At 43.0% G+C, this 24,445-nt stretch overlaps 3 protein-coding genes across 14 annotated transcripts; 2 read left to right on the forward strand and 1 right to left on the reverse strand.

Moving 5' to 3' along the window:
- The first annotated feature begins 4,137 nt into the window (after positions 1-4,137).
- Positions 4,138-6,209, forward strand: LOC101770614 (palmitoyl-acyl carrier protein thioesterase, chloroplastic). The gene is made up of 6 exons (XM_004955934.2): positions 4,138-4,648; positions 4,768-4,901; positions 4,980-5,093; positions 5,209-5,389; positions 5,504-5,572; positions 5,696-6,209. The coding sequence occupies exons 1-6, from the start codon at positions 4,283-4,285 to the stop codon at positions 5,975-5,977; spliced, it is 1,146 nt and encodes a 381-aa protein (XP_004955991.1). The 5' UTR covers positions 4,138-4,282; the 3' UTR covers positions 5,978-6,209.
- A 9,945-nt stretch (positions 6,210-16,154) lies between these two features.
- On the forward strand, positions 16,155-18,860 carry LOC101771017. Of its 10 annotated transcripts, none has more exons than XM_012843405.2 (5): positions 16,155-16,457; positions 16,845-16,939; positions 17,106-17,204; positions 17,700-17,857; positions 17,946-18,860. In XM_012843405.2, exons 3-5 carry the CDS (start codon positions 17,130-17,132, stop codon positions 18,040-18,042), a joined length of 330 nt encoding a protein of 109 aa, XP_012698859.1. In that variant the 5' UTR covers positions 16,155-16,457; positions 16,845-16,939; positions 17,106-17,129; the 3' UTR covers positions 18,043-18,860. The 10 variants fall into 10 exon arrangements, with proteins under 10 accessions (XP_012698859.1, XP_012698857.1, XP_022680144.1 ...); XM_012843403.2 differs by having other exon boundaries at positions 16,845-16,920; XM_022824409.1 differs by having other exon boundaries at positions 16,155-16,452.
- A 199-nt stretch (positions 18,861-19,059) lies between these two features.
- On the reverse strand, positions 19,060-24,435 carry LOC101773306 (pentatricopeptide repeat-containing protein At3g26782, mitochondrial). Of its 3 annotated transcripts, none has more exons than XM_004955947.3 (5): positions 23,351-24,435; positions 20,788-22,393; positions 20,065-20,119; positions 19,728-19,815; positions 19,060-19,646 (listed from the first exon to the last, which is right to left on the reverse strand). In XM_004955947.3, exons 1-2 carry the CDS (start codon positions 24,311-24,313, stop codon positions 21,350-21,352), a joined length of 2,007 nt encoding a protein of 668 aa, XP_004956004.1. In that variant the 5' UTR covers positions 24,314-24,435; the 3' UTR covers positions 19,060-19,646; positions 19,728-19,815; positions 20,065-20,119; positions 20,788-21,349. The 3 variants fall into 3 exon arrangements, with proteins under 3 accessions (XP_004956004.1, XP_012698883.1, XP_022680141.1); XM_012843429.3 differs by having other exon boundaries at positions 20,065-20,268; XM_022824406.1 differs by having other exon boundaries at positions 20,065-22,393.
- Positions 24,436-24,445: the final 10 nt, after the last annotated feature.

Below are 24,445 nucleotides of genomic sequence, written 5' to 3' on the forward strand. Positions count from 1 at the left end.
GCGGTGGTCGCGCGAATGGATCTGCTCAACCTTACCGGGGGAGAATGGCTGGTCGGTTGCTGATGGCGCAGCGTGGACTCTAGTAATTACAGTCACGAATGTTGTCCTTGCAATAGGTGCTCAAGACCTCACCATGCGGCATGTGTGGTATAGGATGCACTTCGTCAACGTTGGATTTTAGGTGCTTCGACCTCCAATGATTGGCAATGGTGTGGGACGCGTTTCGTCGACCCTTGGGACTGTGTTGTGGTGGACTAAGGTGCGATGGCGAAAGTCATGTTGGCCTTAGCCAGCTTCGATGGTGATGACACCTTTGGGTGCCTTTTTCCTTCTTGAGGGAGACATCACTTTTTCTTGAGCCCACCCCATCACTAAGTCTCCAGGTGAAAACTTTGTCCTAGCGGGCAGCGGCGGCAGCGACTATCGTTGTTTCCTTAGTGGTTGCGTTGTTTCGGAGATTTTCAGTGGTGGTGTACTCCGTGCGGGTACTGTGGTTGCCCAACTTGGATTCTTCAACAGCTACTGGTATCTTGCTTATCCCCACTACCTATGTTAGTAGAAGTGTGGATGGTTTTGCTACTGTCTTGATTTTGTGGTCAGAGTGTCAATCAATATATGGAGTTACTTCTCTTCCCCATTGTTGGATTGGCTCATGCTTTGATTTTGATTTCACCTATTGAGGAGAAGTTGGTTCATTTTAAGGCAACTTTAACCGTATGTGGAGATTATTGAAGTAGCTTGTTAGAGATTTTGAGTTTTTCTTTTTCTTATATTTTGTTATTTCTCTTTGGTACATCAGATCTTTTGATGTCTTCGCTACATATTCTTTTGGAATATGTGCCCCTCTGTATTGTTTGTGATCTGATGCATTGTTGAAAAAGAATGTCTGAAGCCGAAATATTATCTTCCATTATTAAAAAAAGTTGCAAGGAGTCGTACTGTCAATAATTCATAAGAATCAATATGGATTCATCAAAAGTAGAACTATTCATGATTGTTTAGCATGGGCTTACAAATACTTGCATCAATGTCATCATTCAAGGAGGAGATATTTTAAAATTGGATTTCAAAAAGGCTTTTGACACGGTGGAACATAGCTCAGTATTGTGTATGCTGAGACAGCTTGGTTTTGACAACAAATGGCTAGGATGGATTGAAAATATCCTATCCTCTGGTTCATCGGCTGTTTTGTTAAATGGAGTTCCAGGCAAGTACTTTCATTGTAAAAGAGGGGTGGGGCAAGGGGATCCCCTATCTCCATTGCTCTTTGTGATTGCAGCGGACATGTTACAATGCATTATCAATAAAGCACACAACATGTGATTGCTATCTATGCCTCTACATAACACTAGAGAAACTGATTTTCTCATTGTGCAATATGATGATGAAACCATACTAATTCTAAAAGGTTCACAAAGGGAGCTGTACTGCTTGAAGGGGCTGCTTCAAACATTTACTGCATCAACTGGATTGAAAGTGAACTTCTCAAAATCGTGCATGATTCCAATCAACATTGATGCAGAAAAGATTTACACAACTTGCAGGTTTTTTGGATGTTCAATTGGCTCACTTCCATTTACTTACTTAGGTTTGCCTTTAGGTACTACGAAATCGAGAGTGGAAGATCATGCCCCCCTCATGAACAAGATTGAAAGGAAATCATCCATCTCGACCTTCCTCTCTCAAGCTAGCAGATAGGAGATGGTTAACTCAGGCATTACATCCATAGTCACCTAGCCAATGTGCACATTCAGATTACATATAACTATGATTGAAAATATTGATAGAGCTAGAAGGAATTGCTTATGGTGAGGATCAGATGTCAATGCTAAGAGCAAGCCTCTGGTGGCCTGGAAGAAAGTAAACATGCCAAAAAAGAAAGGTGGATTGGGTGTTATCAATTTGTACGTGTAGAATGAGGCCTTACTTATTAAACATTTGCATAAATTCTACAATAAATTACATATCCCTTGGCTTAACCTAATATGGACAGTTCACTACCTAGATGGGCAAATTCCCCATGTAACCACAGAAAAGGGCTCCTTTTGGTGGAGGGATGTGCTAAAATAAGTTGATATGTTCAGAGAAATTGCTTCTAGCAAGGTAGGTGATCGTACAACAGTCCTGTTTTGGAATGGTGTTTGGAATGGAAAACACCTTAGAGAGCACTTGCCAAGACTCTTCACATTTGACAAGGATGAAAAATACCTCAGTAGCAGAATTTTTGCATGACAGCACGACTTAGAGGCACTTTCACATTTCCTTATCAGAGGAAGCATATCTTGAGTTGCAGATCTTACATAGGCTGACTCAACCATTATAAGAACAACCAACACATGTAGATGAGTGGCATTATTGCTGGGATCTAATATATACTCGTCTAAGAAATTCTATGATCTTCCTTTTCAATCCATCTCACCTCCACAGCCTATAAGTTGGATCTGGAAATCTAAGTGCAATAACAAGTTGAAGGTTTCACTTGGCTACTGCTAATGGATAGGTTGAACACAAGTAACATGCTTAGCCAGACGAACTATAGAATGTAACGAGATGACTACAGTTGTGTTCTATGCAATCAAAGAGTGGAAGAAACAACTTTTCATCTATTTTTCGAGTGTCCATTCAGCTCCCAGTGTGGGCAGAGTCTGAACATTCACTGGGACTTCCAGCATCAAGTATTCCCCATGATTCAAAAAGCAAGGGAAGAATTTCAAGGCACATTCTTCATGTAAGTCTTCATCATTGCATCTTGAACCATCTGGAAACAGAGAAATGACTTTATTTTTAGACAAATCAGACCACTGTTCCAAAACTGGAGAACATATTTTTTTTCCAAGGAAGCATATTTGCAACTTCATAGAATGAGAGCCACGTTAGAATTATCCTTTTCTTCTTGGCTAAGATCACTTGTCTAGCTGTTCTTTCTGTCCTCTCTTGGCCTTGTATAGCTCTCTTTTTATTTATTTATATTTAATATATCTACTACAGTAGGGGCTTCCTTTACTGCTAAAAAAAACTAGTGGCTTTTATGACTTTTCTCCAAAATTATATTTAACAATTCATTCCTTCTACATATTTATTTGAGGATTGTTAGACATTTATATACTACCACATCAATATTACAAAAGGATTTTGGTTTGCATGCCCGTTACTAGAATTGCTTTTATGAATCTAACTCACCAAAGTCTTTTCTAATGGGGTGACAGTGCGGCTCGTTAGCTGAATTGTAAAAAAATATCAAGTCGATATATTTCTAAACTATTTAATTGTTCTTATTCACCGTAATATTATTTTTTTCCATTTACTCCATATTGAGTTATTTTTTGGACCCAAATTTTGTGGTACGATACAGTAAGCTATATCAGAAAAAATGTTTTAATAATTTTATGCCACATTTTCATGTATTTTTATATCTCGAAGATAGGATTAATATGACATGCTCCCAACCCATGAATATAATAACGATGATTCCTAAGAGTAACAATATAAAATCCGAACCCCGAGCAGAACTCGTTCAATGAGCAAGTTGAGCCCAAATTTTGTAAGAGTTAAACAATCAAAGCAAACAACATCAGAGGAAAACGTGTTCTATTAGAGATGATTTTTCAAAATTAAACTATGTTCAATATTTATATTATTTTCATTGAAATAGAATTGTGACCCACATATTGTCTCAAATGGTAGTTTTCCAAATCGTTCAGTAAAATAAAATAATACATTTGTAGTTTGAATTATATATATATATATATATATATATATATATATATATATATATATATAGTGTCACACACACACACACACACTCCCCTCTGCACCCTTCTCAGTTCTCACCTCAAGTGCAGCGTTGCCCTGCTTACAGTTGTCATGGGCGTTTACATGGGGGGATTTTAGAGCACCGTCCAGATATGAGAAGGTAATGAAAATCTGTATGAGGATATACATATGTGTAGCAGGTTTGGTGCATCTAACGCGTTGAATAGCCATCTTAGGTGTCACGTTTGGCAGGGCAGTTCAGCTATCAGCTGCCAGATTTTGTTCATCTAGTTTTCCAAACTCGTAGTCAGGGCAACTGATCAACCACTATTATCTACACTAGGCTCGTACCATGAGCCACCATTACGCATAATAATAACATAACCCTGCCGCTAATCTCTCTATCTCTATTTCTTGGTTGTTCCTTGCTGTAACACGCAGCCAAATTGCTTCCAAGTTATTCCAACTCCAAGCATATCATTCCATATATAGCCTTTTATTGGCACAACACGATGCAACTGCACCAATAATGGCGATGCCGGCGCCGCAAGCCGCTACGCGCGTCGTCGCCGGCGGCCAGCTAGTATTTGGCAAGCCTGAGAAGGCGAAGGGCGGGAGGCTGCTTGTGAGGAGCTGTGACAATGGCGGCGGCAGGAATGGCAGACGTGTTACGGTGGAAGCTGTCAACGGCGCTGTCAAGCTGAACGGCGCAGCGGTAGCGGCCGACGTTCGGCAGGTCCCGGCACCGTCATCCATGGACGACGGTGGCGATGCCTTCCGGCTCGGCAAGTTTGTGGAAGGGAGGCTTGTGTACAGGCAGCAGTTTGTGATCAGGTCCTACGAGATCGGGCCTGACCGGACTGCCACCATGGAGACCCTCATGAACCTCCTGCAGGTGCACACACTTCAGTCACTCACCCTGAAACCTTGCTAATTACTTTGCAAATGCAATGATTGATGAACTTTCATAAATGTTTCCTGTCTGAAGATTGACCAGCAGATCTGTATGTGCAGGAGACAGCACTGAACCATGTGATGTGCTCCGGGCTTGCCGGAGACGGCTTCGGCGCGACACGGCAGATGAGCCTCAGGAAGCTCATCTGGGTCGTCACGAGAATCAACATCCAGGTCAACAAGTACAGCAGATGGTACAGAAACACCCTCCTGACCTTGGTAGCTATGTTTACTGGGTCTCGTGTGTTTCTCATGTCTTCTGGCATGTACAGGGGAGATGTCGTCGAGATCGACACCTGGGTCGCGTCGTCAGGGAAGAACGGCATGCGCCGTGACTGGATCATCCGGGACCGCAACACCAAGAACATGATTGCAAGAGCCACAAGGTAAATGATCGAATCTACAAGTATATTACAGGTTACAATTGTGAATCATGTGTGTAATTAAGTACTAGATGTAACGTAACAAGCTTTGATGGATCGACTTTCGATTGTGCATCAGCAACTGGGTGATGATGAACAGAGAGACCCGGAGGCTGTCCAAGATCCCCGAGGAGGTCAGGCAGGAGGTGCTCCCCTTCTACCTGGACCGGAGCATCATCACTGCCGACGCTAACGGCGGCGGCCGCAAGATCGAGAAGCTCACCGACTCGACGGCGGAGCACATACGATCAGGACTAGCTGTAAGAAATTAAGAATCAGAACGTGCTTGTTCAGCTGTTCTAATGTCAGAATCTTCTCATTCCATTCGGCCATGAGGAGAACTTGATCCTCTGACATGACCTGTTCGCTTTCAGCCCAGGTGGAGCGACATGGATGTCAACCAGCATGTGAACAATGTCAAGTACATCGGTTGGATCCTGGAGGTAGATAAATCGGTCGTACTGACACTCTGACACATCATCTCACACCATCTCTGAATGGAATAATGATGGTTAATTACAATGCTGATTGCTGAACACCTGAATTCTGATGTGCATCATATGCAGAGTGTACCGCTGGACGTGCTGGAGGATTACCACCTGACGAGCATCACGCTGGACTACCGCCGGGAGTGCCGCCAGTCGCAGCTCCTCGAGTCGCTCACCAGCATGACGACCACGACCTCGCCGGCGACCGACGAGCCACCGGCGGTTCCGGCGTCAAGCCGGTGCTGCTCCGACCTGAACAGCACGCACCTGATACGGCAGCAGGATGACGGAGCCGAGATCGTCAGGGCGCGTGCGGAGTGGCGCTGCAAGGGGCGTCCAGGGGCGACGAAACAGCCCTGACATGTAGTGTAGTGGTACACTCTGTTTTCGTACTTGCTTGGGTCTATTGCAAGATTCGTGTATGTTCACTTGTGCTTTAGTTAGATTCTTCATTCTTTTTGCCTGCATGCTGGGATGTGAGATACGATGTTTGATTGGGAATTTTCGAACTCCATGAATAAGAGGCTACTTTACTTGCCGACTATGTAAAGTTCAAGTGGTTTTCATAATATTAAAACAAGGATTGTAAGAACTATGGGCCTATCACAATACAATGGATTTTTTAAGATTCAATCCGGCGTGACTAGCTTTATTGGCATACTACTATACGTCGCATGGCTACACCTTATCTATATATACCTAATATTAATATTAAAGTGCGGTTGTTTTTCCGACCGCTGTGGTTATTTTGCAAAAAAACCCTCGAACTTTACTAAAATCAACCCACGATCCAACTCCATCATCGACTGTTTCAGCCATCCGTGTCACCTCCCACTCCATCTCAGTTCGCGCATCAACCACGGACCGCCCCTGCCCCGCTTACGAGTTCGAATCTCTATTTGTTATCCTGGTCTGCAAGCTCCCCTTCGCCCTATCCGTTAGTCGGCCACACAGCACTCGTCACCTCCCTTCTCTTGCTCCCCGCGCCGCCTATCTGCATCTCACCTCCCTGCATGAGGACGCGTGACACAGCAGTAGGAGATCGAATTTGGGAGCTGCAGCTGCACGCTTGTCAATCTGCAAGTGGATTGGGGCTTATCTGATTTTGTTGCTTGATGTGAAATACAACTAAGAGGAATCAGAGAGAAAGAAGATTTAGCTTGCGTGAATTGGTTACTCAACCCGGATTTGGTGGTGCTCGTGTGTTCTTGCTAGAGGAAGAGGAGCAGTGAGGTGTTGGCTTTACTGCCGCCTACCGAATTGAGCATTGTCGGCGCAAATCAAGTTGCAGGCTACAAACAGCCGTGGAATCGAGCACCGCCGCCCAACCGCTGCCATGGACCTGCAGCTCGACCACCGCCCCTCAGCAACTCTACATCCCTGCCTGATGTGCTCCTCTGGCACTCCGCCATGCGCCATGGGCCAAAACACCAAGGCCCTTGACCTGCACGGCGCGCCCCTTCTGGCCCCCACGTGTTGCTCCGCTGCAGCCGCGGTGCTTACCGGCTAGGAGGAAGAACGCGATGGAGGGGAGGCAAGGTGAGGGGCCAACCTGCAGAAGTAATACCTGGAGCTCCAGCTCATTGGCCTCTACCGGCCCCAGCCCTCGCCAGCGCTGCTCACAATGGTGCCGGCCATCGAAGCGGCAGCGAGGCATGCGCCTGGACGGATGGTTCACAATTGTAGAAAATGGACGCTGGAAGCCTGGCAGAGATAAGACTCGGCACATTTACATGAAAGCTCCCGTAGTTGTTCTAAAATGTGCTACTAACTAATCCTAAAATGCAATTTTGAAGAAATATCTTCAAAAAGATCCTAGGTTTCTTAATATTTGAGTAGAGGAATTCGTATTTCATAGCTGCAACAAACATATATTATATGTCATCTTTTTCAATCACATCAATTAAAATCTAACAGTAAATGAATGCTCCATCGTTTTTTCTGAGTATAATAATCATGCGATAATATTATTTGCACAAATATATAATTATTTAAGTAGTTCATTTTAAATTTCATATTTTTCTTCCGTTGCAACTCACGGGCATATTTGCTAGTTGATATTACAAATCTTGTAACTACATCATATAGTTAATTTCCCCAAACTGCACGCTTAGTATCACATCGTATCACGAAAGTACATTTTTAAGACCCAAGTGTAGTTTTGCAATATGAAATAACTCTAAATGGACTTGATATATTTTCATGTGCATAAAATCTAACAATTTTCAAGCGAGGGATATGCAACATAAAATAAAATCAAAGTTTAAGACATTAAAGAACAATGTCTGCATTGAAGAGCAAATTTACAACATCCGAAAACATGTTCTTAGGTATCGTTTTGATATAATCTCAACCTAGTATTGTTTGAAAAATACTAAAGTGATTGCTCTTTTCATAGTAAAAATAAGGAAACATGTACTTGGCCTAACCACAAAAATATCGCAAAGAAATCTAAAAAAATACCCTGAGAGCACAGGAGGGGCACATCTACTTGTAGAGGAGGACAATGGGAAGCCGAATGTGGCCTATCAAGTGATGAGATGTCAGAGATGGCATGGAAGGATGAAGCAGAAAACTATGATATCCCGCTGCGTTTCGCGATGCTATGAAAATGATCACTCTGACAGCTAGCATCGATGCCGAGCAGGCTTATCACGCACAATGTTAATTGATGACGATGTGAAGGTGGACCCAAGTCGTCATAATCACCTTCTTCAGCATCTGCTTGCTTCAGCTGGTGTGAAATCAATTTTGTTTTATCTAGTACCGATGCATCAAAATGACTCTCAATCCTCCTTTTCGTTTTCAACACCAGGCCCAGCAGTGGCATGCATAGATGCTCAGAAGCAACGAAAAAAGAATGTAGCTAGCCTTCATGTTGGTTGTGGATTCTTTGTTAGCATATTAGGGTTTAGAGAAAAGGATTTACATGTGAAGACTTGAAAAAAGATTCAATAACTGTCAAAGTTAGTTGGAGTTAGGGATAACTCACTTATATTTCAAGTTTTCAACATTGAGTTGATGCCTTTTTTCGCTTGCCTAGAGCTCTGGAGTGATTTGATATATTTGTAAGTTAGAATGCTGATCCTGTTGGAAATATGTGCCTAAAATATATTCCAGATTTTATTTGGAGGAAAAACACATAGGTAAAAAATGATATAAGCATATAACACATGTAAACAGGCAACATACTGCCTAGAACAGAATTGTGCAAGGAAATTACTCAATGATCCCGCGTAGAACGTAGTCAAACGTGTTGAAGTAGATGTTGCAGAATCACCAAGCGGTCGTATGTAGACGCTGCCCAAAAACCTAATTGCCGCCCCGTGCAGGAGTCTCGTGGCAGTGGTTTCGGAGATCCCGCTTTCCTTCAAGTCTGGTGCACGCCAAACTCAAAGGTCGACGAGGAGCGGTAGCAAGAAGTTCAACACAGTGAAAATGGAGTGCGCGAGTGGGGAGGCGAGCGTGTGACAACGTTACTACCAACCAGGACGTCTCCTGGTGTTATAGACCTTATAGTGCATCAATTCCCCTCATCAAGCAGTAGAAACTGCCCATTTGAATGATAGAAACCGCTGCAATCAAATAGTAGAAACTGACGCACCTTATTGCTGTTTAAAATGGCAGTTTCAATCACATTGAAGCTCCATTAGGCTCAGCATAAAGAAAATAGAAATCGCACAAACAATAGACTGTTGTACATGTACACGTCACGCTCATTGCAAGTCACAAGTCACGCGATTTTTCATGCGAAAATACGCGCAGGCTACGTGTGCGTGTAGCAATGGTCTCCTTCTCTCTCATTTGTACCTATTTTGCACATAGAGGAGACTTCCATATTTAAGCAAGGCAACCTCTCCTTGACTTAGCAGTATGGGACTAAAGGTTGTGCATGCTTTGGAATTTTTAGATTGGACCACACATGGGCCTAAATCCAATAATCCCCCACCAATTCCAAAGCAGTGAGAAGGAAAGATAAAATTGTTGTACTGAACATTCTTTATATATACCAGAATTTCAATATAAGTCCCATACGGGTTGAACTTACACCTAGATTAACAAGGTCCATCTTCTAGCAGCTTGTGAATGGACTAAGCCTTGAATTCATAGCTTTTTGCTGTCAGATTTCTTTTGAAGATCCACCTGGTACTAGGCTGCCAAAACGTCAAGTCCAAACGGAGCTTTTAAAGGTCTTCCTTCCCGATCTTCTCATGAGTTTTCCAGAGAGTACCCCACTCTCATAAACTGCGACCTAGTAGTTTAGCTCACATAGGTGTATTCATTTTAGGTATCCTGTAGGACGATACCTTTTCCCTCGGTGGACACTATAATACATTAAGGCATAATAGCCTTCCATATAGAAGAGAGTATATTTTATGGAATATGGATAATTTTAAATAGTCTGTACTCCCTGTTACAATAGTAACTTATTTTTCTCATTTTCCAAATCAGGGATCTCCTATCAAAGGAAATGAGTTGCCATTACTTTGCAACTAAATGGGTCTCATCCCCATGTCCATGTATGCAACAGAAATCGCTGTCCGTGCAAGCCCTTTTAAGGGATCTACTAGATTTTTCTCACTGTGAATATATAATTCACAGCAATTACTTTGGAGCTTTTCAGTTTTCTAATAGATTTAAGCCTCCGCTTCACATGTCTCGAGGAATTCATATTATCCTTAGTACTCATAACCTTGATCAATATCGTTTGGTTGTCACAGTATATAAGGATTGCTGGAACTGGTTTCTCTACCAGTGGCAAGTCCATGAGTAGCTCTTTTAGCCACTCGGCCGCAACAGTAGCCATGTCAAGTGCTACAAGCTCAGCTTCCATGGTTGACCGCGTCAAAATGGTCTGTTTACATGACCTCCATGAAACTGCAGCACCTGCTAGTGTAAACACATAGCCACTCTTGGCTTTAATTTCATCCGCATCAGAAACCAGTTGGAATCACTATATCCTTCTAATACAGATGGATAACAAGTACAGTGAATTCCATATTCGATTGTACCTCTCAGGTAATGTAGCACTCTCTCTAGTGCCTCCCAATGATCCTTCCCTGGATTGGAAGTAAAACGACTTAATTTGCTCACAGCAAAAGATATGTCGGGACGTGTTGCACCAGCAAGATACAAGAGGGACCCAATTATTTGTGAATATCTCAATTGGTCCAACTCTTCGCTTTTAGTTTTCCTTAGCTTTACACTAGCATCGTAGGGTGTAGGGGATACTTTGGCATTCTCAAAGCCAAAGCGATACAGTAATTTTTCCACATAATGAGATTGATTTAGAATAATCTCATTCTCATTTTTGGTCAACTTAATATTCAGGATAACATTTGCTTCTCCCAAATCCTTCATGTCGAAGTACGAAGATAAGAATGATTTGACCTCGTTAATCACGACAGTGTTAGTCCCAAATATAAGTATATTATCCACATACAAGCACAAGATCATTGTTTGATCCCCACCATGGTGATAATATACACACTTATCTGTTTCGTTTATAGCAAAACTAGCAGACGTTAAGGTTTGATCAAATTTTTCATGCTATTGTTTGGGTGCTTGTTTTAGGCCAAACAATTATTTTAACAATCTGCATACTTTACCCTCATGTCCCTTAACCACAAAACCATTAGGTTGCTCCATATAGATTTCTTCCTCCAACTCTCCATTAAGAAAAGCTGTCTTTACATCCATTTGATGAATGTGTAGACCATAGGAAGCAGCTAATGCAATGAGCACCCTAATGGTGGTTAACCTGGCCACAGGTGAATAGGTGTCAAAATAATCTTCACCTTCTTTCTGAGTAAAGCCTTTGGCCACAAGCCTCACTTTATATTTTTCAATCGTGCCATCTAGTCTCATCTTTTTCTTGAAAATCCACTTACATCCAATAGGTTTGCACCCAACAGGATTTTTAGTGATTTCCCAAGTCTCATTTGCCATGATGGAGTCCATCTCGCTACGGACTGCCTCTTTCCAATACTCAGCATCTGAAGACGCATAAGCATCAGCTAGAGTAGTAGGCACGTCATCCACAAGGTATACAATAAAGTCATCTCCAAAAGATTTCTCAACCCTTTGTCTCTTATTCCTGCGCGGAGTGATGACTAAATTATTATCCTCCTCATTAGCCTCTCGCAGAGGTATGTTCTCAATTTGTTCAGAGTTAGGAATGACTGCATCCACATTTTCTAAAGTACTGCTACTTGGTCTCATAGGAAAGATATCCTGAAAGAAAGTAACACCCTTAAACTCCATTATTGTATCTACTATAATCTCTAGAGTATTGGATTTAACTACCAAGAATCTATAGACAAGACTATCCTGAGCGTATCCTATAAAAATGCAATCGACTGTTTTCGGCCCAAGTTTTCTTTTCTTCAGCTCTAGAATGTTGACTTTCGCCAAGCATCCCCACGTTCGCAGAAAGTTGACATTAGGTTTTTTGCCCCTCCATGCCTCGTATGGAGTTATGTCACTTCTCTTGGTGATAACTCTATTGAGCACGAAATTTACGGTCAAGATTTGCTTCCCCCACCACATCTTTGGCATATCGTCACTCTCTAATAAGGCATTCACCAAATCTGTAAGTGACTGGTTTTTCCTCTCAGCTACACCATTTGATTGTGGTGAATAGGGTGGTGTAAATTCATGGATAATCCCATGCACAGAACAGAAATTAGAAAAATCATTAGAGATATACTCTCCTCCCTAATCATCTCTAAGTCCCTTAATCTTCTTTTCTAACTGGTTCCTAAAATAGTTCAGCGCTTCATTCTTAGTCTTGAGCAAGTAAGCTTCAGATCTACCATATTAACACCAAGAACAGAAGCACGTATTTCGTCTCCCATTGGGATGCTGGATGCCCCTGCTGCCTGATATGAAAAAACAAGGAAGCATCAGAACACATATGAATATTTGCATCATCAATAAAAGTAAGAAAATACTTTTTTCCTCCTTTAGTCAAAACACCATTCATCTCACATAAATCAGAATGGATCAAATCTAGTGGTGCCAGATTCTTCTCAAACTCTATTGCCTTAAAAGGTTTTCGAGGTTGTTTTTGCTTGCACACAAGTTTGGCACTTAGAATTTTTGACTATATCACATTTAGGAATTAATTCAGATCTGGACATTCTAGCAATTGTATCAAAACCAACATGACAGAACCTCGAATGCCATACATCTGCAGAATTTTTATTCAAACCAGTAGTAATATTCAAACTATAACAAGAATCCATAATACTTAGCCGGAACAAGCCTCCGCTGTCATAGCCTTTTCCTATAAATGCCCCAAATTTAAACATTACAACTTTATTCGACTCAAATACTAGCTTATAACCACTCCTACACAGGAGAGACCCACTCAACAGGTTCTTGTTTATCGCAGGCGCGTGCTGGACATTCTTCAATTGGATGGTTTTTCCTAAAGTAAGCTTTAGATCTACCGTACCAACACCAAGAACAGAAGCACGTGTTCCATTTCCCATTAGGACGCTGGAGGCCCCTATTGCCTGATATGAAGAAATCAAGGAAGTATTAGAACACACGTGAACATTTGCACCAGTATCAACCCACCAGTCGATAGACTGAAATGCAGAATAAACAACAGGAGATTTACCGTACCCTCCTGGAGTCGAGGCCTCGTCAATGGTCACATGTGTGAACTTTTTGCTCAGTTCAGTGGTTCTGTCCTTGCAGTCACGCCAATCCTTGGCAAAATGATCAGGATTACCGCACACGAAACATGTGAGATCCTTCATATCCTTCTTCTCTGTTTTCTTCTTTTTAAAGCTAGTAATCTTATTTGCCTTGGACCCTTCTTCTTGTTAAATTGTTTCTTCTTTTAAAAAGAATTGGCACTGCTCTGCACGTTCTTCACCTGCACATCTTTTGCCCTTGCCTTCTCTTCCACATCAAGAGCTGCAATGAGATCTTCAATAAAAATCTCTTCTCTTTTGTGCTTCAGAGATGTAGCAAAATCACGCCACTCTGCAGGAAGTTTAGCAACAATCATGGATGCAACAAACTTTGGAGGTAGAGCACATCCCAAATGTGCAATCTCGCTAACCAAAAGCTGGAGGTCGTGTGCTTGAGTTGCAATTGATTTAGCACTGTCTATGCTGAAATCAAAGAACTTTTTGCACACATACAGCCAGCGATCGGCTTCGGGTTCTGCATATTTTTTGCTCCAAAGCCTCCCACAGCATGGTGGTCGATGTGTAATTTATATACACATCATAGAGTTGGTCCACCAAGATGGTGAGGATGCAGCCCAATGCAGTGTTATTCGCATTATCAAACTGCATAGTCTGCTCCTCTGTGAAGGGAAACACAGGGTATGTCACCCACCACAACCCCAATGACATGGGCCAAAACTTGGCCCTTGTCTGCCATCTGCGGAAGTTCTCACCTCCAAACCTCTTAGGTTTCATGTCATCAGATGCATTTGCCATTGCTAGATCACAGAAATAGGCACAATCAGATTTTTGGATTGTTGGAAATATGTGCCTAAAATACATTCTAGATTTTATTTGGAGGAAAAACACATAGATAAAAAATGATACAAGCATATAACACATGTAAACAGGGAATATAGTGACTAGAACAAAATTGCGCAAGGAAATTACTCAATGATCCCGCGCAGAACGTAGTCGAACATGTTGAAGTAGATGTTGCAGAATCACCAAGCGGTCGCGTGTAGATGCTGCCCAAAAACCTGATTGCCACCCCGTGCAGGAGTCTCGTGGTTGTGGTTTCGGAGATCCCGCTTTCCTTCAAGTTCGGTGCACGCCGAACTCAAAGGTCGACGAGGCACAACAACAAGAAGTTCAACACAGCAAAAATGGAATGCGCATGTGGGGAGGCAAGCGTGTGACAGCGTTACTATCAACCAAGACGTCTTCTGGTGTTATAGACCTCATAGTGCATCAATTCCCCTCATCAAGCAGTTGAAACTGCCCATTTGAATGATAGAAATCGCTGCAATCAAATAATAGAAACTGACACAGCTGTTTAAAATGGTAGTTTCAATTACATTGAAGCGCCATTAGGCTCAGCATAAAAAAATAGAAATCGCACAAACAATAGACTGCTGTACACGTACGCGACGCAAGTTACGCGATTTTTCACACGAAAATATGCGCGGGCTGCGTGTGCGTGTAGTAATGGTCTCCTTCTCTCTCATTTGCACCTATTTTGCACAAAGAGGAGACTCCCATATTTAAGTAAGGCAACCTCTCCCTAACTTAGCAGTATGGGACTAAAGGTTATACATGCTTTGGAATTTTCAGATTGGGCCACACATGAGCCTAAATCCAACAGATCCTGTAGCAGTCATAGCAATTAAACTGCGGCCAGCAATTAAACTGCGGCCAGAGGATTGTTGTACACTTGCACCATGTCTTTATAAACTCTAGATCATATTTACTTGTCAGCATAGGGTTTTCAATTTCATTTTTCACTTTTTTCGGTCGCCTTCGAAATCAATGAAAATCACGAAATTCAGTGTTATGTTCTTGGTCAAATATTTACTGAAATTTGGAAATTTTGAATATTTTTAAAGCTTTGCAAACCTTCTACACAAATGATACTCATAAGTTTGGCAGCAGTGGAATGGTTTGGTGATTTTTGCCTGCAAGTATGGCCCCGAGTCAGCCATTCCTTTTTTTTTAAGGCGAGAATCGATCCTCCAACCTCTAGGTTCCCAGGAAAGCACTAGACCACTCCCAGGATATGCGAGCTCAAGACCATATCTGCGCTATATAAACCTATTTTATTTCAAAATTTTCGAAATATTTTGGCCGAAATTGATATTTTTCGTTCGCCGTGGAAAAGTGCAAAATTTCGCAGAAATTTTGTTGGTTCTGACGTTTAAACACGTTAAGGGAGTTGTGATGTTTAAACACGCCAAGAGAATAGAGGAACGAACGCGGCACCACCTCGAAGTGCTGCCCGGTGAAGTAGTCGACACAGCTGCCCTCGAACCGCTCCGGGTTGCACTCGTCGCGGGGTTCTCCCGCACGTTGACAAAGAAACGTCACCGAGCTGGTGGTGTCCACGCCGCCGAGGACACTCCTAGCACCAGCAGCCCCCACCGCCGCGTGCCTGCGGGCACCACGAGCCCCTGGCCGCGGCGTCCAGGAACGCCTCCGGGAGCGAGCGCCACCTCCTCGCCGCCCACCGCGCTTCACCCACAGCCAGAGGAACGGGAAGCTGGCCTGTTTCCCATTCATATTGGGCCAAGATGTTTTTTTAGAGGTAGGTGGGCCTGGATTTTGTTGTACTGAGGCAACAGGCAAGCCCACATAAGAATGTAATTCCAATACAGCCCGGTAAAGAGACCCGATCCAAACAAGAGAAGTTTTTCACACAGCCCAGTAAAGTCCTCCCTCTTTTATGACACCAGCTTTTCTTATCGAGAAATTTCGAAAATTGATCCTGTATCCGAACATTTCAAGATTCGACACCGTGATCCACGTGTTAATGACTCAGAATGGCCCCACGTGTCATTGTGATATGATCTCTTTCTTCTCGGCCGGCCCCCAAACGACGAAATTTACCAAATCTGCTCCCTCCCCACAGCTCCCCGAGAAAATTCGCGCTTCTCCCGGCGGCGAGCCGGCGAACCGACGCCTCCGACTTCGTCCCATCTCCCTCTTCCCCTTCCCCACTTCGCAGCGGCGTAGCGAGCCCACCGCGGCTTGCCCACTTCCTCTACCCGCTTTCTCCGAGTCTGCACAAGCACAAATCCTAGCCCCCCACCCCTTGGGCTGGCCTAAACTGGTGTGATCCCTCCGGACCTCTCCAGGATCGACTCTGTTTTGCCGGTAAGGTAACGACGCCTGGCTTTGCTTGGATGGGTTGCTGTGTTAGTGGAATTTCTGTTCCGCGGGATCTTCTCTTTGCTGTGAGCAATCAAATCCGAGTGGTTTTTTTCTTGCTGCCATGGATACTCCGAGCCATCCAGATCCAGTTTGCTGCTGTTGTACCGGTGGTTTTCTTCTTAACAATAACACAAATTGCGCTTCAACCGAACCCCTACACCCTATGTTTGGTCCGACCCTATTCACATTATGCGTTGCGATGCGACTTGGTTGAGGGAGCTAGAGATGCATTGCGTTTATTGTGTATGTTGACTAAACTGGAGTACTTAAACACATGCAATGTTTTTATTGGGAACAATATTTCGGCGTCGATAAGCATGATCTTGTTGTTTCAGGAGCTTATCCAACAACGTGACTGTGTGAGCTTATTCAACAGCGTGACTGTGTGAGCTTATTCAACAACGTGACTGTGTGAGCTTATTCATGTTTGGTCCGGCCTTATTCACACTGTATCCCAATCCAATTTGTTATGTTTGTTTGTTAGTTGTTGTATGTGAAAATATTTAGCCAACTATATCCTTTTTTTTCCTGCTACCCTGGGAACTATGATGAATCTTCATGGAGCATATAACTGATTTTGTTATCATTTCTGCTAGTGCTAATAATCTTGGATACAAAAAATGGAAGGGCGTCCCTCAAAAGAAATATCATCTGCTGAAGCTGTCTTCGTGGGAGCATTGTCGTCTGGTGTTAATGTAAGAACATTTCTTTAGGTGGTTCAGAATTACTGCAACGAATTCCACGTTCAGTGTCTTCCATCTCAATTCAACTTTTATAGTGTCTCTTTTTACTGCAATGTAGTGTTCTTTGCTGTACAGTGTTCATTATACTAACTCTCATATTCAACCTTGTCTCTCTTTGGCCCTGTTTGTTTGAGCTTCCAGCTTCTCAGCGTGAAAAGCTAGAAGCTCAAACAAGCTCAAACAAACAACGATCTTTTTGTGTAGCTTCCGAAAAGCTGGAAGCCCAGAAAAGCTGAGTTTATATGGAAAGCTGGAAAGCTTAGCTTTTTGAGCTCAGAAAGCTAAACACATCTTCTAAAAGCTAGTCTTGGCTTTTCAGAAGCAAAAGGCTAGCAGCAGCTTTTCAGAAAAGCTCAAAAGCTGCAGCTCAAACAAACAGGCCCTTTATCTGGTTTGGTGTTACACAAATTGACAAGAAAGCTTAACTGATGCTGTCTTGCTGTGCAGGCTCCCACGTGGTTTGTGCTGAAGATCACATTTTTGCTCCTGGCCTTCTGTTTTACTGCAATGCTTGCTCTAGCATTTTCATCGAAAAACTTTGTGATTGTTGGGCATGTTCTTCTGCTCGTGACTATTGGCACAGTGCTATTTGTTCTGCTTAACAGGTCAGTCCTCCCCCAGGTGGATCCGCTTGATGAACACCATTACTCTTGTTGATGAATGGTTAATTGAAGTGTCGTTTCTGTATTGTAGGTTTCTAGCAGAAGTTGGGCTTGTGCCTGTTGAACAACAGATGCAGGAGATGGGCATCCACAAAACAGAAGCCACAGATAGGGACAAAAGAAAGTAAACTGTGACAGATTTTTATTGATATGAGAAACAGCTTAACACCTTACATCACTCGACAGTGTCATTTTGCGATGTAGAATGTGTTTTCAGTTCAGAGTTCAGTCAGTACAATTTTGCACAGATGATCATAGCTCTTTGGACATACTTCTTAATGCAACCTCTTCCTAATCTGAAGTGGAATGGATGTAGCAGCAGTGCAGCACACATCAAGCCTGCTTTCCCTCTTCCTTCGGTTTGCTCTTCTTCTTCTTGATGTAGCAGAAGCATGAGCAGCAGGGGAACTGAAACAAGAACTTCATTGTCAGATAAATCACCAATACTTTGTTTGGAGAAATGTTTTGTGGAAGGGATTTGCATGCAATGCAACCCTTAAATATACAGCTTGGATGCGTTGCCTTATCAATCTGACATTAGAATTTGTGGTCCAAATGTCTTCGGCTTGAAGTTTGTACCACCTCTGATACTTTCTTTTGTTTGTGATCTTAACGTAATGTCATCACGTTAAACTGTTAGTGAGCAGAGGATATTTTCACAGCAAGTAATTATCGTTCCTTTGGCTGATTCTTGTATTAAGCTGTATTACGTGTGATGTCTAAATCCCTAAACCAGATTCAAAAGTCAGGAGGGTTTCTTATTCTTGGAAGCTTGTTTGTAAAGGTAGGAAAGCCTTCCGTCGCCCATGATGGAAGGCATATTCTTTACTTTTAGTCTTTTGGATTCGGAGGGCAAGTGCATACGTGCAACTTCTGAAACAAATTGTTTAAGTACACATTTCTTTTGGGTTGTCATATAAACTCTATTTAAAATAGTCTTCTTTCATTGTTTATGCCCAATATTCTGTTACATTTGCATTGTCAGATGCTTCTTGCTTGTTACTAGCTGCCCAAGTAGCATCAAATATATTCATAAATTTCCTGTCCTGAACCACACACAGCAATCTAAAAGAAGACAATTGAACCGCGTTTCTAGGTACGCCATAATTTTGAATAATAGAAGACAATTGAACAACATTTCTAGATACGCCATAATACTTGCATAGTATACCATGTAAACTGTTCAGAGTTTCGCATTCACCACTTGGACCCAAGAATAGCTAAAGATAATTGATTTGTGCCACTTCAAAGTTCAACCCAATTAAATACGTCTCTGAGGTAGACACAAAATAAATCATATCCCAAGAGCATACATTCGCCAAAATGTACATCTCCGTCATTACAGAGGGCAGTTACAGAATACAGTTCAGACTTCAGTGTGTGCAGGAGTGGAACCTAAAGGCAACAGCAGGTACTCAGATATTGCAAGCAGCAACATATGCCCAGAGAAACATCAGCAGTTCAGCACCCTCATCACACTGACCTACGCCACCACCATCGCCTCCTTCAGTTTTGGCTGCAGAAACCCTCATTTCTCCACATGCTTAAGGATTCTTTTTCTCTACTGCATTACATTTCTCTTTTTACCATGGAGCTTTGCACATGGGTGACACAGCGAAACACAATCCTATCCAACTCTGCAGCACTCTTCCTCAAACATTCATCGGCATCCTTCACTTTCAAATACCATCCGCTCTGTGTTGGCCCATTGGACGAATGCACTGGTTTACTCCTACAAAGACAAAAATATACATATAATCCTTCACGCAGCCAATGCATAGCAAAACCCAGCCATTCATTCATGCAAACATACCGCATACAGGCACCAATCCTGCCAGTGTAGAACCACTGGAGGCCACCATCCCCTTTGTCACCAGAAGCTTCAATATTGGTCTCAGTCTCTAAGAGCAAACCAAAATCATCAAAGCAAACCCTAACCCACTGCCACATACACTTAGCAATTCACCAGATACGCAAAATTCAGCATATATTCCTACCAGTTCAACCTGAAGTCTTGCAACCGAAAATTGAAACCCCACAACACATTTTTTTTCTTGAATAAACTGACACATAACTGAAAACCCTTCACCCCTACTCTTCCAACCTAACCAAACGAAACAAACCCTTGAACAACAACATGAACTACTAACCTGTGGCTGCTCCTCACTCTTGCTTCCTCCATTTGTACTGTATCCCTTGTTACTCCTGTAAGATAAGAGGATCATTGCCAATTTGAGGAAGGTGAGGAATGGCAAGGTCAATTGCCGATCCAGTAAATGGGAGGAAAAACATCAGATCCGTGGCCTCCATGTGCAGTGTCATCCAGCGGATCTGCTCACCTAATGCGCATATCCCTGTTGCCTCCAGGCATACCATGTTTGTCAGGCCAGGGGCTAAGTAATGGATTGTGGCTATGGAATGAATTCTACAATATGTGTAATTATGTAAGAAGATAGCTTTAGCTCTGTGGCTTTCTGCATTTTACTCTTGTTTTGTTTACTTGAGTAAGTCAAATGACCCTTGCCCATACTTATTTGTAAAACTATCAAAGATGCTCTGTTTCTGTATCAAATTGCATACAATGAAATTAGCTGCATTCTATGTTTCCTTATTGTGACAACTACCAAATCCACTTTAAAAGGGTGTGTAATCACTCACTTTTCACCAAAACACTATTCAGTTGGGTGATTCTTCAAAAAACTATTCAGTTGGGTGATAGCTTGCATAGGTGCATGCTACTTTTTTATACATTACTAATAAAAGAACCTCATTTCAAAAGCCTGAACTATGAATGAAATCAAGTCCTTAATCCTCCATAGTATCATGTGTTGTTTACTGATATATGTACATTTAAATGGGAACAGCATACAAACCTTCTATAATGTTACCAAACATAGTTGATATTAAGAAATGATCGTGCCTCCATTTTCCTATTTGGGGTACAATTCTAGGATGGACAAATTCAAGCTTCTGAACTTTCCAACAGTGTTTCTCATCACATGTAAATATTAAAACACCAATCATTATAAAAGAAATTCATGTACTCCAAAATGACATCTACTCCTGGTCTCCATGAATGGTCAAGGCTGAGCCACTATGATACAAGCCCTTCAACCTTCATATCGTGATGAAAATCATGTATTGCACACAAAGGTGCAAGTGTATTAGGACTATTGAAAGTGCCCAAAGATGTGCTGCCCTTCATCTTCAGCAAGATAAGTTGATCCACTGCCTCATCCAGCTATGTATTCCAGCCGTCCAGGCCATTTCAGCTTAATCAGGATGAAAAGTGACAGACTATATCATTGATATATTGGGCCTTACATCTTGGACAAATGCAGTCAAGAGTGTCATAAACAGTGATCCCAGTATCTGACATTCTGATGAGTACCAATATGGAGTCACAACCAAGGCCTCTTTGCATAATGTCATCACTCACCAATAATCCCCACATGAGCACAATCCATCCTTGAAATGATGAAACCGCTTTATATCTCTAACAATGATCTCTCGTCCAGTAAGCTTTGTAATAATCTTTATTGCTGTATGACAATCAGTGCATACCCGGAGATTCTTTATGACATGGATTACTGATCCTTGTACAGAGTTCATTAGCGCAAAAGCAACAGCAAGCTTTTCACTATGGATGCGCAACGTGGATTCTTTTTCTTCTTCATCCAAATCATGATGAACAGAACCTGTGTTTGGTGCATAGCCTGCTTCTTGCATTCTCTCAAGAAGTTTATCCAAATAAGCATAGATTTCCTTGTGCTGTGGGTGTCTCTTGTCTCCAACATAAAATAAATGGGTTTTACCTTTCAACTCAACTGAGCTATACCCTGGAGGCTTTTCCATCCCTCTTGTTTTAAACAGAACTCTCATTCTTTCCACATCTTTCCACATTCCTGCTTCTGCATATATATTGGACAAGAGAACATAGTACCCAGAGTTAGTTGCATCCAGCTCGAACAATCTATTCGCAGCAGTTTCTGCCAGCTCAACATTTTTATGGATCCGGCATGCACTAAGTAGAGCTCCCCACATGGCAGCATCAGGTTTGACCTTCATTTCTTTAATAAGTCCATAAGCCTCATCAAGACAACCAGCACGACCAAGAAGATCCACCATGCATCCATAATGCTCCACACCAGGCTCAATTCCAAATTCTTTGCTCATGGCATTGTACCAATGACGGCCCTCATTCAAAAGACCGGCATGACTGCAAGCAGCTAAAACTGAGATAAAGGTTATGTAGTTGGGCTTTAACCCTGATCTCCTCATCTCACTAAAAACCTCAAGGGCTTCTTGCCCATGACCATGCATGCCATAGCCAGCAATCATGGCAGACCATGAAAGGATATTCTTTTCCTTGATTCTGCAGAAGGCCTTCCTAGCCATTTCAACTCTCCCACACTTGCTGTACATATCAACTACAGAAGTTCCAACATAGACATTCTCCTCCAAACCCATTCGTACCACCTTTCAAAAATATAATTTAGAGGAAGCTACTTCAATTTCATAAACACTGAACAGAAGGAATTGCATAGCAAAATTCTATGATTAAAAGGCATGGAAACTATGAAAAAAAAGGTGAACAGTTGATTCAATCAAATGATCAATATCCTTCCTACAACACCAGAAGAGAGTTGCTTGAGCTTAGAATAATTTGACTAATAAATTAATGTAAATGACCTAGTATCAAAATGATTTCTAGATCCATAAAAACAGATAACTTATTGGTAAGGCTTAAACATAGTGACAAACAATTTACTCAAAATTCTCAAACACAGAAGTTTACAATTCGTCCAAATCCAATCAATTGGAAGTGAAAAATTGCTCACCGTCATGGCGTCATGAAGACTGTTTATCCTAAACTCAAAAATTTGTTGATAAACAAATTTTGACAGACATACTAAAGATCTCCAAAACCAAAGCAACAGTTGAGAAAAGTTACTTTCTACTCTGCTACTAGAAAAAAAAAGGCGATTATGTACTTTTTTACTATGCTTCTGTGTTTACATTTTTCAGTTTTTTTTTTTCAACACATGCCTATCTATCGATCGAAATATAGTTTTATTTCATATAAGACTTTCCTGAAACAAGGCCAGGAACTCCTGTACTATAGAGACAATATTTACTAATAGGCAATTAGTAAGCAATGTTTATCCAGGATAATGCATATAGGTACAGTTGGTACTGTAAAGCCATCTCACTCAAAAGATGGCTCGTGAGGTCAGACTTTCTTCAAGGATAGAACTGGAAGCCATGCCCTTGACAACTACTGTAGGACCTCTAACAGTTGCAATAAGCTCCCTTTGTTCAACAAAATAATGTAGACTGATGTTTTAATGGTGACATAGTCATAGTGTTTGATCCCAACAATTAATTCAAGTGGTCAATCAACATCTACCTGTAGACAAGGAGCAAGTAATTCACCTGATTATGAATGCGCTTTCCAGTCTGTATTGCCCCAGCATGCGCGCAAGCCAGTAGCACAGCTGACAAAGTCACGGCATTGCACCTAATGCCACCACCAACATTCAGCATCTTACCATAAAATCCGAGTGCCTCTGTCGACAGTCCATTCTGTGCATACAACGCAATCATCGTGTTCCAGGACACCGCGTCCCTCTCCATCATATCAAAGAGCTTCCTCGCAGCGCCCAGGTCATGACCACCGCCTTTTGCATAAGCGTCTAGCATCGTGTTAGCCACACCAGCATGCCCGTCCAAGCCAATCTTCACAACAAGAGCATGAATGCCACCAGTAATGCCGCGGTCGGGGACGCGTGCGGACGCAGAGAGCGCCACCAGCGCAGCGGCCTCGTCGACCACCCCGGCGGACTCAGAGGAGACCATGGAGCGGAAGATGGCGAGGGCCGGGTATACGAGGTTGTTCCGCACGCAGCCGGACGCCATGGCAGTGACAATGACGGGGTTGGGGGCGGGGATTTCGTCGAACGCCCTGCGGGCGTCGAGCGGGCAGGAGCAATGGTGGTACATGTGGAGGAGGGCGGAGGCGGCGTACGCGTCGGAGGGGAAGAGGCCCGAGCGGAGCGCGAGGAGGTGGAGCTGGCGGCCGGCGGCGAGGGAGGTGGCGGCGGCGGCGGCGCGGAGGGCCGGGGGCAGGGCCGGGCGGAGCGCGGCGGGGTTGGCGCGGAGGGCGGCGGCGAAGGCGGCCAGAGCGGCGGCGGGGTCGCCGGAGGAGAGGAGGTCCGCGACGGCGGCGGACCACGACGAGGGGCGGGAAGGGTCGACGGCGCGGAGGAAGAGCGCGCGGAGGGACGGGGTGGGGGCGTCTCGTCGGCGTTGGGGGTCGGAGGTGGGAGCTGTGCGGTCACGCGCCGTGGCTAGTGGTGGTGGGTCTGCGTGTGGAGGCATGACGCTTGCTGCCGCCATTGCCGAGCAGCCGGTGCACTGCGGTGGTTGTTTCCCGGAGTCGGAAGGGACGAAGACGAAACAAGGTTTGCACGGTCTACGCTAGAAAAACGAAAATTCTACCACTGTGCTACAAAAACTTTTTTTCCCCCA

Source organism: Setaria italica, chromosome II (genome assembly GCF_000263155.2).
Source record: "Setaria italica strain Yugu1 chromosome II, Setaria_italica_v2.0, whole genome shotgun sequence".
Taxonomy (NCBI): Eukaryota; Viridiplantae; Streptophyta; class Magnoliopsida; order Poales; family Poaceae; genus Setaria; species Setaria italica.

Coding starts and splice junctions, on each gene's coding strand:
- LOC101771017 (XM_022824407.1), top strand. CDS start 17,130: ATGGAAGGGCGTCCCTCAAAAGAAATATCATCTGCTGAAGCTGTCTTC. Junction 17,205..17,699: donor CATTGTCGTCTGGTGTTAAT/GTAAGAACATTT, acceptor CTTGCTGTGCAG/GCTCCCACGTGGTTTGTGCT. Junction 17,858..17,945: donor CTATTTGTTCTGCTTAACAG/GTCAGTCCTCCC, acceptor TCTGTATTGTAG/GTTTCTAGCAGAAGTTGGGC.
- LOC101773306 (XM_004955947.3), bottom strand. CDS start 24,313: ATGGCGGCAGCAAGCGTCATGCCTCCACACGCAGACCCACCACCACTA. Junction 22,394..23,350: donor GAAAGCGCATTCATAATCAG/GTGAATTACTTG, acceptor TATTTTTGAAAG/GTGGTACGAATGGGTTTGGA.
- LOC101770614 (XM_004955934.2), top strand. CDS start 4,283: ATGGCGATGCCGGCGCCGCAAGCCGCTACGCGCGTCGTCGCCGGCGGC. Junction 4,649..4,767: donor CCCTCATGAACCTCCTGCAG/GTGCACACACTT, acceptor CTGTATGTGCAG/GAGACAGCACTGAACCATGT. Junction 5,573..5,695: donor ACATCGGTTGGATCCTGGAG/GTAGATAAATCG, acceptor CATCATATGCAG/AGTGTACCGCTGGACGTGCT.